Raw genomic sequence first — 12,728 nt, 5'->3', positions numbered from 1 at the left:
GTCGTTTGGTGCGATTAGGAAAACTGTGTGCTCCGGTGTGATCTCAAATGAGTCGGTTTCTGTAGCTCCTGATGCTGGAACCTACAAACGCGGCCGTGGGGATTTTGCTCTTCGGAGGCATGCGGTCCAACATTTTAACATGCACGGGAGTGAACACGGGAAACTATCGGTCAGTAACATTGCTGACACCAATGAAGCTGCGACTGGCACGATAAGCGCAAATATTAAATGTGAACAGAAATGGCGCTGCTTTAAAAAAAGGAAATTGGTGGTGCAGAAATTGTATGATTTTTGCTGATCTGGCATACCATAAGGTGGCAGTAGAGCAAATAGGTAAGTCGCCAATCAGGACATACATTTGAGTGATATTCTACAATTTAAAAGGTTTTCTCTGGGTAGTTGGGTTTCTTCCCACATTTGCATACTGTGTCCTCAATGATAAATGTTACGAAGTATCTCTTGGGGTAAAAAACAAAGCCAGGATACTAAATGAGAATATTCTGTGAAAAGGACGTGATTAGTAATGTTGCTGTAATAACTTTGGACATTGATGTGTGTCCAAGCCTGTCCTCGCTTGCATTAATCAAGTGCCAGTTATAAAGACTGAAAATTACATTTGACTGGTATATTTCCAATTGTCTGTGTCTATGGTAGACGGTGAACTACAAAGAAACCTGAAAAAAAATTGTAAATGTTGTGGATTCACTCTTCAACACACTGGTGGGCTAAAGTAGTGAACTATTTGTCTTTTGTCAACGTGACACTTTTTTTTTGCTGATTGGCCGTGTCGGGTGGTGGAGGGTTGTGACACATTTATAAATAACGCGATCTAACCCAAAAACGTTGATTATGAATTTTAAGGATACATTTTGCTAAATAAATTTCTAGACAATTTAGTAATGATCAAACTTCGCTTTTATTCACAAATTGCATGTATTCTTTCAAGTGAAAAAGCAGTACAATTATGACTTTCTAACATTAATATTCATCCTACGTTTTGTTTAACTACATCATAGAAAACAGAATGTAGGCAGAATTTAATATTTAGCTTTGTGTAGGTTTTGTACGAATATGTAGTTTGTTACTCGTAAGCATCGTTTCGTGCACACGCACTGTCACTTCTCAAACGTTGAGATATTTCTCAACAAATCTGAACTTTTTTTTGGATGACTTTCATTATAAAAATCCCATGAATTCTAATCGCGAGTTCCTGGATATATAACAAAGCATCATCAAACAATTTCACCGAGCCCACGGTTAAGACCGCTTCAATAAGAGCTGACGGGCAAAACAGCGAAGACTGCTTCTTAGCTTGATTTGAAGCTTTCGTGACTGCAGGAATCCATACTCTTTGGTTCTTTCGGTAAAGTCACGTAGGTAGAAAATAAAATAGACCACGACGCTTGCGTTACGCCCGAAAGCTTTCCCACCTGATGACGGACGCTTGTGTTGCGCCCGAAACGTCGTGATCTATTTAATTTTCTACCTACGTGACTTTACCGAAAGAACCAAAGAGTATGCTTCTTAGCTGTTGTGCTGACGTCTCTTATTGATCATTTGTCCGGGGGGGGAGTGTGTTGTAAAGAAAACATTGCAAAATGTAAGTTAGGCAAATGAGTAAGTGGATTCGGATGTCCTGCATGGCTGTGGTTAATTTTACTGTGTGTGTAGCACTGCGTGTGTGGCTTGGGGGAAAATGTTTAATCACACTTTCGTCGAGGGGAGATTCGGCGTCATACGAAACCACTGACGGGAAAGTGTGAGGCGCAGAGCGCAGGGTTGGGACCCGCACTCACGCACCCCGCACCCCGCACCAACACGTCTGGCGCACGCACAAAGGCAAAGATCCCCCGTGTAGCCTTAACAGACTGTTGGGACAAGTCAAGGTCGTAGCCATGGAGTCAACATTGGGGGGGGGGGGCAAATCTTCCAGGGGGTCTGGGGTCCCCCCCCCAGGAAAAAAATCTAAATTTGAAAACTCATTTCTTGCCTAAAGAATAAAAAAATGCACTAACACATGGGATGGACTTTATATTTATATTTACAATAACGTCTAATAGTGTATTGAATTACATTGCTCTGTTTTTTTATTTTTTTGCCTTTTCTCGGTGTTTCAAGCGCGACATTCAAAGACACCTTTGTCTCCCTAAGTGCTGGTGTTCTCATGCCCGTGCAACTGCAACACGGCTAGGCATTTAAGCAGGGTCGTCAGGATAATAGGACAGTGTGCCTATCGCCCCACCACAAATCTACACATTCATGCACCATGTGTACACACATACACACCCTCCTTCAATGTTTTTTTTTACAACTGCATTCATATAAAATCACGTGGCCTCACAGTATACTCAAGGCATGTGTACCCCTTTTACACACCGTTCAAAAGATGCCCAATAGTAATCGGCAAACCTTAAAACATGCACGCGCAATGAGAAAGACCATTCGTTGCACACAATCCACAATTGTTTCTTTCGGTAAAGTCACGTAGGTTTCAAACAAAATAAATTAAATCACGACGTTTTGGGTCCGTCATCAGGTGTTGCGCCCGAAACGTCGTGATTTCAATTTATTTCGTTTTATACCTACGTGACTTTACCGAAAGAACCAAAGAGTATGGATCCCTGCAGTCACGAAAACTTCAAATCTAGATTAATCTACAATTGCGTGCACACTCACACCCTCCACTCCGAAGACAACTCCCCTTCGCCCATTCTGACTGGAGTGAAACCAAATAGCAAAGCCACCCAGACCGCCTTTTCCTGCTGTTGGCCCCCAGCGCGCGCGTGTTTCCTGTCTGCCAGCCAGCTGTAGCCACCAGGCTAGGCAAATGTCGTCAAAAAACAACGCAACGGAGGAACAGGAATAGCCACTGTGGTCGTGATGCATTAAAAAAAAGTGGCCGGATGTTGGGCACATTGCAGACGCGCAAAGCCCTGGGTGGATATGAAGTCTCCGTGCAGCCGCTTTTGCGTGTTTGAGCATATTTGCGTTATAAAATGTGTTAATATATAAATACTGATAGATAATTGTGAAATACATGGGTTCTAATTGAGCAAATCAAACACACCTGCCAGCTGAAACTGCTAATCTATGTTGTGCATACAAGGTGTGTTGTGCAATGTTTACACCTTTATTTTGACATTAAAATAGGAAATGTCTAAAAATTACGTTTTCTGATAACGCAAGATGAGGTTCAAGTTTTGCCTCGGATGGCAGAATGTGTTTCTGGCTGATAAATGCTTCGTTCCAATGCAACACATAGAGACAAAAGTGCTCTCGTTTACGCGAGTCGGGTACGATTCACGCTGGCTAGGGGCCAGTTAAACTTGACGGAGCAGTCACTGTTTTTTTCCATGAACTTCGCCAAGATGGAGCGAGCTTTCAGGTTTAAATGGCCGTCTTCCAACATGTGTAGAGTTAAAGGGGGCAAGTGGCCCCTTGGTGGGAACATCTATTTACCATTCACAATTGGTTTATTTTGGGTAAGGTCGTGTAAAAAAAAACGCGTTTCGAGTATGTGGCTGCTAGAAATGTCCACATAAGCCACTTCGTTAAGTTATCATTTTTGCCAGGTCGCTTCTGAAAATAGCTATATAAGTCAGTAGGCCTTACCTGGTCAAATACAACAGTTTAATAGTAAAAAAAAAATGTGTGTCATAAACCCCTTCTCCACCCAACAGCCAGTTAATAAATGTGTCACGTGAATTGAACGTGCTAAATTCATTTATCGCTTCAGCAGCACCACCGGAGTTGTTAGCAACTTTATAACATTTATACAGGTACCATGTTCCGCTGGTTGGAGGAGGGTTTACGACAGACATTTTTACACAACCTAGGCCAAAAGAAACCAATTATGAATCATATTGTTCATAAAAGCTGACGTATGAAATCTGTTTACCAGTTAGCTACATGCCCTTTACCCACCGAGCCAATCAGAATCATATCCTTGAGGATATTAATTAATCACATCTACTGTAGAAAGTTAATGTGAAGCTGGTGAACCACGAAGGGGAAGACATTGATTTTGCTGAATGTAAAAAACTAATAATTTAAAATGACTCGTCTTCCTCAATATTTATTTTCAACACAGTTTGTTTCCGGATGGTTTACCGTGCGGGTGGTATAATGACGACGTGTGCAGTGGGCTAAAAAAATTATCAATAAATCAGCTCCTTTTGGGTATGTTACATTGGCAAACATATCCCTGATGGTTTACAGGAAAAGATTAGGTATATATAACTTCACATAATGAGTACTGACAGTTGTAGCACTTGGCTACATGGCTTTTCGTGCTAGTGTGAATACGTATTGAAGGACATAACTAACTGAAATATCCCAGATGAGAACCTGATGCAAACTAGTTGACATTGATGAGGCCCAGGCTAGGCTTCGGATACCAATTTCCACTGAAGCACAAAGCCAGTAATTAGATCTGCATGGCAAGCATAACTCATTCGTAATCCACAATGAGGGCTTGGCTTTGACACGCAGGCTTTCCAACCTTCTAGCCCCTGAAAATCAAGAGGGTCACAGAATAATAAAATGACGGAAAAGTTATAGCTGTAAAAAATTGCTCTCATATTTGGTGCCCTATTGTCTTTTATGGCCATTAATTCACAATTCTAACCAATTTATTGTGGAACGGTGGTGTCGCGGTTAGCATACTGAATTGTGAACCTGGGCACCTGAGTTTGATCTCTGACCATGGATAGCATATGTGGAAAGTTTTTTTCTGAATGGGTCATGGCCTCCCTTTCACCAACAGGTGATGACTAGCATGGTGAAGTATGGTCAAACAGTATGGTCTGACAGCTGACCAAAAAGGGCTAAAAACGCGTTTTAAAAAATCAACTTTGTCGAGTATGTTGACATGTTGTCACATTTAGATGCTGTATAAATCTAAATAGCATTGTTTATTGTGGCATTCGTATACGGTTTGGCGAAGGTAGGACTCTTGCAATGTTTCACTGATCAGCTTAGGAGTGAAAGCATTGGCTTTAACCTGAGATTAAATCAAGGTAATATGCAGTGTTAGTCATTGGCAAGCTGTAGGCATGACAATGTTAAATGATGGGGAATGATGGACACGCATAATACAGCACACAATATAGATTATGCAATGTTAGCGAATACCACACAGTTACACATAATACAAAAAAAACTTTTATTATTATGAAAGTTTTAAGTAATTTATTTTAACACTGGCACCCAGAAAATATAAATTAAAGAAAAACATTATAAATATCCGGTGAAGTAAAACAAAATTACCTGTAATTGTTTTGTGATAATGTTACCTTTGACCTTAGTTTTACAGCATTGGTGTGTGTGGCTTGGAGTTAACCTTTCGTAATCGTGAGACGAGTAAAACAAAGTGACTGCATGCTCTGACAAGTGACATGCAGTTTTTCATAGTGGATCCAGAGCCAGAGGTGGGAACCAGTGGCTCCCATAGTACAACCACGGTTGACATCGCATCAAAATGGTCCACATAGTACCATGCTTGGAGGGATGATTACGATGATGATAATAATACAAAATAGCTGAGGTCTCTGCATGTAAGGCAGTGCTCTGATACCAGGATCCAGCTTCATGCGTGACCCGTAAACTCCGTTAGATGGACTCACACTGCCTTCAGTATAAATGTCGTATGTAATAAGGCAAAACCTTTATAACTGCTGCCAATATCAGAATTAACCTTGACACTTTTTTGTTGACATTTGCAGCTGTGGCCGGGTAATGTATTATATCAAATCAGCTGATTTCTGCATTAGTCGATTGTAATTGCACAAACTTCCCCACTGCCACTCAATGACAAACGAAACGTACGTCGCTTCCGCCAGACGGGTTTCCAACTTCATACTCTGGCACCTCTGATTAGCATATGAAGTTCACTGAACTTGCCAGTAAAATTTGCCAACGTGTAAAAACTGGACCGTGTCCACAAGGGCCACAATTAGCATTCACCGTTGCGTTGCCACTGGCGTGCGTGCGATATATTTCATACATCAGGACAGAACACAACGCCGTGCGTGGCACAACTGCTTTGCAGTGTGGCGTCGAGAACAATGTGGCCTTACAACCACTTAGTACATTATTGTAAAAGAGACATAAAACCACACATGCGCCCCCCAAACCTCACCCCGTCACGTTCACATTGCGTTTTGTTTTGTTTGGCACGTTTTTGCTTATCTTAAAACCACTTCTTAACTGCGGCACAAATCAAATGTCACCTCGTTGTGTGGCTCCAATAGCGAGTAAATGATTGCATGCTAGGTTTGATCCGGACAGGATTGTCTTAAGGATCGCCTTGTGCGATGAACTGCACACCGATGCGTTTGCACTTAAGCAGCCACCACACGTGAAAACGTGCACGGACGGACACGCGCACACAATTGGCGTCACGACACGTGCATGCGCATGCACATACGCACGAGGCGAATTTTGCATGTGCATGTCAAGCACCACTGCCACTGCAATTCCTTCCGAGAGAACTGAGAAGGCTGGGAGGGGGGGGCATGAACAACAAGACAATAAAAAAAATCAGTGGTGGGCAACCCTCGTGGTGGCTTGGTCTCAGTGTCTGTAGGGTGATGCGTGCGGTCATTAGTGGACTCGTGTGGTCCACCAACAAGTCGAAGTTGCCCATCACTGCTATAAAGCCATTATCATGCCCGCTTTGCACGTTTTATGGCTCTAACAAGGCACATCATATAACCATTAGCATGCCCTCGTTAACCATTCATGGTCTTAGCCAGGAACTTATTTGATATTCCACTACAGTGCCCTCTTTTTCATAATATTGGCTCTAGCCAGACAGTTCTTATAATTGCATTAGCATACCATCGTGTTACTCTTCGTGGCTTTAGCCAGGCAATTAGTATATATCCATTAGTGTGCCCTCTTTTTATTCTTTAAACTGCCCCAAGGCATTGCCACTTACATTCATACAGGGCCACCTCGGTTATAATTAACTTTAGCTACGCAATTCAAATTGACAAGCGGCATTTTCCCGAAAATCATCTATCGCATTCGTTGAGGCCCCTCCCAAAAGTGACACGCTATCATCCGCGCCAGCTGCTACGGTCATCTTAGTACGAGGCAGGCCCATCAACATGGGAGCCCGAGGCCATCAAATAATTCTCCTCGAACCAACCCTGTAATTCACTCTCAGATTGCATTAAGCCACTTCATGATAACCATACGACATGATGCTACACACAATACCGCATTTGTATAGAGTTGCATTTTCTTTGAAAGGTCATCTTGTGCATCATTTGTTCCCTTCCCAAACATTCCACCAGCCATTTCCATGTCATCTTTGCGCGGGTACACAACAAGTGTTGTGAAGTGAATGGCTCTAGGTCAAATAGCAAACGCTTTTTTTTTTATATTTCACAAGAATACTGTTAAATATCACGAGTCTGCTTCGTAACCAGACAGCACATGTGAAATAAATGCAGTCACGGGAGCACCTGGTTGCTGGGAAGGTCACGGACGGGTGTACACCTCCAAAAAGTAATGTGTGACCTCAAAGTTATCATGGCTCACACACATTCTCAAGGCTCACTTTAAAGATAACTAGCAAATATTTATTTTGTTACTTATATTCTCCATAACGACGCCAACAATTGTTTCCTCCTAACTAGGGCTGCTTAACTCTGCAAGTCCTTAGCACTTCCATATAATTCTAAGAATCGTATAGGGGTGCATTAGTGCAGCTGTCTGTTTTTGAAATATGTGTATTACACTGAGTTTAAAGTCCCGAGCCATTTCTTAACAGGGATGTCCATTTCCAGTTAGCCCACAAATCCGATGGTGGCTTCCAGTCAACGTTCTGTGCTACTGTACTTTCATCGTTCTCTGGTATTTGTTTTCATGAGAACCATTGCATGGTTCCTGCATCATATGTTTCCATGATCCTGAGGTAAAATTGTTACGGACATTTATTTTGGTAAAAAGAAAAAAGAATAGTTTTTTTTTAACAGCACACAATCCAGAGCAATTGAAAACTGTGTTATCTGTCAAGTCCTTTCCAGTTGAAGTACCCACCTGAAAATGCTCAGAACTGCTCGTGTTATAGATAGAAATGAGAGGTCTTGCTGTGTTTTCGAGGTTCCGTGGTCAAAAGTAAACAAGTACACTTATGTGCAAAGAAAATGATGAACCTGCGTGGTTTGCCCACGAAAGCAGCAAGTACCTTTCCGTTCACTGCTGTCTTTTGAGCGCGGAATTTTGGTGGTGTTTTTTTTGTGCCGCAAAGTGTGTTCCAAAGTGCTGTGGCGAGGCTTTCTAGCGGTCTCCTGTATCATAGCGCCACGTGGCAAGCCCCGGGCATTGTTCTACCGTGCCGCAGCATGGCGGTGTTTGTGATTAGGGCTCAGGACTGGTGCTGTTTGCGTGGCATGGTACATTACGCCGTGGAATGGTGGCAAAAATGTTCGGTCCTTAACGACACCTGGTAGGCTTGCTGAAGGTAGATAGATGCTCACATCCGTCGCATCGGAGGCAGCTCTTGGAGCTTCTCGACGAGCATTGGACGCAGGTGTTAATTGGAAACACGGCAAGCGTGAGCCAATTAGGTCATCGTTCTGGCCATCGGCGGCGTTGTCCGGTTTCCACCTTGGATGCGTGTCCATCAGGGGCGCGCCGTGACGCGATGCAGCCCCACGAAGCAGCCCGCCGTGACCGGCCTGGGTCTCCGTCCGTTTCGGCGCAGCTCGCTTCGGTACACGCTGCGCCAGCTCAGTTGTGACCCAAGCTGGTGAAGAGGGCCCGCGCGGTGCTGCCCGGGGAGCCGGCGGTGCTGGTGGCGGCGACGGCAGTATCATCAGACGCGTAAGGGGTGCAGGGGGTCCCTGGGAGCCCCGGGGGCAGCATGGAGAACCTGCAGCGGGCAGCACAGGTCAGGGCCGGGGCACTTGTGTCACCGACGCGGCTACACCTATTTAAGTCCAAACCACGCACAGGCCGCATGCAAATGAGTGCACAGCACACACACACACACCCTCCAAAGACAAAGGTCCCCCGTGTAGTCTTCAACAGACTGTTGGGGCAAGCGTTGTTAGCGAGTCGCACCTGTGAAGGCCGGCACTCTGGCACACGAGGGGGGGGGGGTGGCCAACACCATGTCCGGCCGCTGTTGTCTCACTAGTGGCGATGTTTTTAAACACCGTACTACGTACTCATTTGAGGCTGAGTCGACCTAGGGGAGGCCCAGGACCGGTTCGTGTGTGTTTGTGGATGAAGTGTGTGTCACAGAGCGGTGGTGTAGCGGTTAGCGCTCTGCGCTACGAACCCGGCGACCCGGGTTCGATTCCCGCTCACGGTCAACACCGGTGATAGATTATCTGAACCGGTCCTGGCCCTCCCCTACGTCGACTCAGCCTCAAGTGAATGAGTACCTGGTGCAGTGTGTAAACATCGCTACTAGGGAGACAAAGGCGGCTGAGCGTGGTGCTGGCAACCCACCCCCTCGTGTGCTGTGCCGAGCTTCGTAGGTGCTCACTAACATTACCAACAGTCTGTTAATGTTTTGATTTAAAGCTTTTGTGACTGCAGGGATTAATATTCTTGGTTCTTTCGGTAAAGTCACGTAGAAGGGAAATAATACAATAATATAAATATAAAACAAAAACAAAAAAGATTGTTTGTTATATATTATTTTATTATTTCCCTTCTACATGACTTTACCGAAAGTACCAAGAATATATAGTCTGTTAATGCTATACGGAGATCTTTGTCTTTTTTGTGTAAGTGAGCAGTGGTGAGTAGCACAGGTCTGGTATGCAGTGGAGATGTGACGTGGACTGCCCAGGCATATTCACACGCAGAAGCAGTGGCTTACCCTGGCAGCACCTGGCGGATGCCCAGCACAATGTATCCATTCAGATTATTTCCCGCTGTGAATTGACATGGAGAGAGAGAGAGAGTCAATGCATGGGAAACAAAGCCAAGCCTCTACTGTGGCACGGATTCACTTGTATCTTGCGCATGTTCTGCACCGCTGGGCTGAGTGTTCAATGTTGTGATGCAAACAAAAACCATGGATGTATGGTGAGACACCAAGCGATGGAGTAGCAAAGTGCCTGTTGAAGGCAGCAGAGCAAGTACGTTTATGTTTCCAAGCTGTGAGGGTGCTCCAGCAACTGGACTGACATCCAACGCAGGGCTTCCTGAAAAGAGTTTTGAATTCTATGAGGAAAGTTTTTCGTGTGGAAACAAAGACGTAATTCTTGCTACATGCCACCCCGACTTCTCAAGCACAGCCATGAAGCTGACGGGTTATATGTCGCTTATTTATGATACAGTGATTTGATGATAATTAAAAAAACATGGACACCTGTTAACACTGCTGGGTTATGTTTCCCCCCCCCCCAAACTCTCTGCAGACACAGATAATCAAACAAAGCACTCATCCGCTGAGGCAGCAGCGTTTGTTCATCGTGACGTGCACCTTGCTGGCCTTCTGCTTCATGTCACTGCTGAGGGCGTGTGGTCGGTGTTCATTTCATCAGCATTCAACGTACACCATTGGAACCTCCTTTGCCAGTAGCAAAATCTGATAATTGGTTTTTTTACCCTTTTATCTGGCAACAAAACTGACACCTTTTTTACAAGGAGTCATGTTTGCATTGACCACAATACCTGCGGTTGGAATGCAAACAAAAACACAACTCTGATAATATATGCACTGTCCTTAAAATTGATTCGTCCACACCCGAGACAGCTTTTCTTAGAGCCTAGGGTCATCTGGTCCAACACCATGTGAGACTAGGCTCTAAGAAAAGCTGTCTCGGGTGTGGACCAATCAATTTCAAGGACAGTGCATACATTATCAGAGTTGTGTTTTTGTTTGCATTCCGACCGCAGGTATTGTGGTCAATGCAGATGTAGTGGTGATACGTGCTGGCAGGGGGGATCGTGAGGCAGCGCGTGGTGGGTGGTTAAATCACGGTCCGCAAGCGGGTGCTCACATCGCGGTCCGCATAGGCTCCGCCCCCTCGGGAGCGGAGGGCTATGTAAGGCGATGCGCGCGGGCACTCGGGGAGTTGGTAACCGGTGAAGACAGAAGACGGAGGAAGAGATAGGCCCTGGGACCCCTAGCCCCGCTGCCCTTGTAAGGGCCGGGGCTCTGTGAGGCTCAGAGGCGAGGCCTTGGGATTCACGGCCCGACGCCCTTGTAAGGGCCGGGCTGTGTAACTCAGTGGTCGAGACCCGTAGCCTGACAAGGCGGGTCTGATAGCTCCCCGTGGGGAGAGCGTAGCCGGAGAGCCTGAGGCGAGGCAGAGTTAGGCACGCGTACCCTACGGGAGAGACTGAGTGCGGGCCGAGCCGGATGTGCGTAGGGGTCTGATAGCTCCCCGTGGGGAGAGCGTAGCCGGAGAGCCTGAGTGCAAGGCAGAGTTAGGTACGCGTACCCCACGGGGAAGACGGAGTGCGTGGCCGAGTCAGGCACGCGTAACATAGGTGTTATCTCGGTTGGGACTGTTACATGTGCAACCGTTGTGAATAAACAGTGCTGCCCCGTCAACTCGTCTCCTGCCATTATTGAAGATATTACACAAACATGACTCCTTGTAAAAAAGGTGTCAGTTTTGTTGCCAGATAAAAGGGTAAAAAAACAATTATCAGCATTCAAAGTGTTATTTTCTTGTCTAAGATTAGTCAACGCGTGGAACTGTAATTGAGGCTTCGTCTCTCGATTTTACTACGTCATTGACGTAAGAAATGCTGATATTTAACACTGGAAATAGTAATTTATATATATACACTATGGTGACTAAACGACACTAGTCACAGTATCAGCATTTTATATTTAATGATGATGATGACATGAAATTGAAAGACTAAGACTTGACTAACATTCCACAGATTGTTATTGACTCACCCACTCGCCACTAACCCACCCACTCACTCACCCACTCACTCAGCCACTCACTCACCCACTCACTCACCCACTCACTCACTCACCCACTCACTCACTCACCCACTCACTCACCCACTAACTCACCCACTCACTCACCCACTCACCACTAACTCACCCACTAACCCACCCACTCACTCACCCACTCACCACTATCTCACCACTCACTCACTCACCCACTCACTCACCCACCCACTCAATCACCCACTCACTCACCCACTCACTCACCCACTAATCCACACACTCACTCACCCACTCACTCACCCACTCACTCACCCACTAACCCACCCACTCATTCACCCACTCACTCACCCACTCACTTAGCCACTCACTCACCCACTCACTCACTCACTCACCCACTCACCACTAACCCACCCACTCACTCACCCACTCACCACTAACTCAGAACTCACCCACTCACTCACCCTCTCACTCACCCAATAACCCACCCACTCACTCACCCACTAACCCACCCACTCACTCACCCACTCACCGCTAACTCACCACTCACTCACTCACCCACTAACTCACCCACTCATCCACACACTCACCAACCCACTAACTCACCCACTCACTCACCCACTCACCACTAACTCACCCACTAACCCACCCAATCACTCACCCACTCACCACTAACTCACCACTCACTCACTCACTCACCCACTAACTCACCCACTCACTCACCCACTCACTCACCCACTCACTCATTCACTCACTCACTCACCCACTCACCCACTCACCCACTAACCCACCCACTAACTCACCCACTCACCCACACACTCACTCACCCACTAACTCACCCACT

The 12,728-nt window shown here is 45.7% G+C and overlaps 1 protein-coding gene across 2 annotated transcripts in view; it reads right to left on the bottom strand.

Moving 5' to 3' along the window:
- Nucleotides 1-7,925: 7,925 nt before the first annotated feature.
- The window catches only part of LOC144720412 (signal transducer and activator of transcription 5A-like), a 48,692-nt gene continuing 43,889 nt past the window's right edge, over nt 7,926-12,728 (bottom strand). For both annotated transcript variants that reach the window (XM_078597194.1, XM_078597201.1), the window contains 2 exons: nt 9,845-9,899; nt 7,926-8,884 (listed from right to left, as the gene is read on the bottom strand). In XM_078597194.1, coding sequence (XP_078453320.1) covers nt 8,743-8,884; nt 9,845-9,899 — 197 coding nt within the window. In that variant the 3' untranslated portion in view covers nt 7,926-8,742. The remainder of the gene's footprint in view (nt 8,885-9,844; nt 9,900-12,728) is intronic.

Source organism: Lampetra planeri, chromosome 1 (genome assembly GCF_965212315.1).
Source record: "Lampetra planeri chromosome 1, kcLamPlan1.2.h2, whole genome shotgun sequence".
NCBI lineage: Eukaryota > Metazoa > Chordata > Hyperoartia > Petromyzontiformes > Petromyzontidae > Lampetra > Lampetra planeri.
Note: the sequence above shows the minus strand (reverse complement) of the source record. Positions and strands in the feature narration are given on the sequence as shown.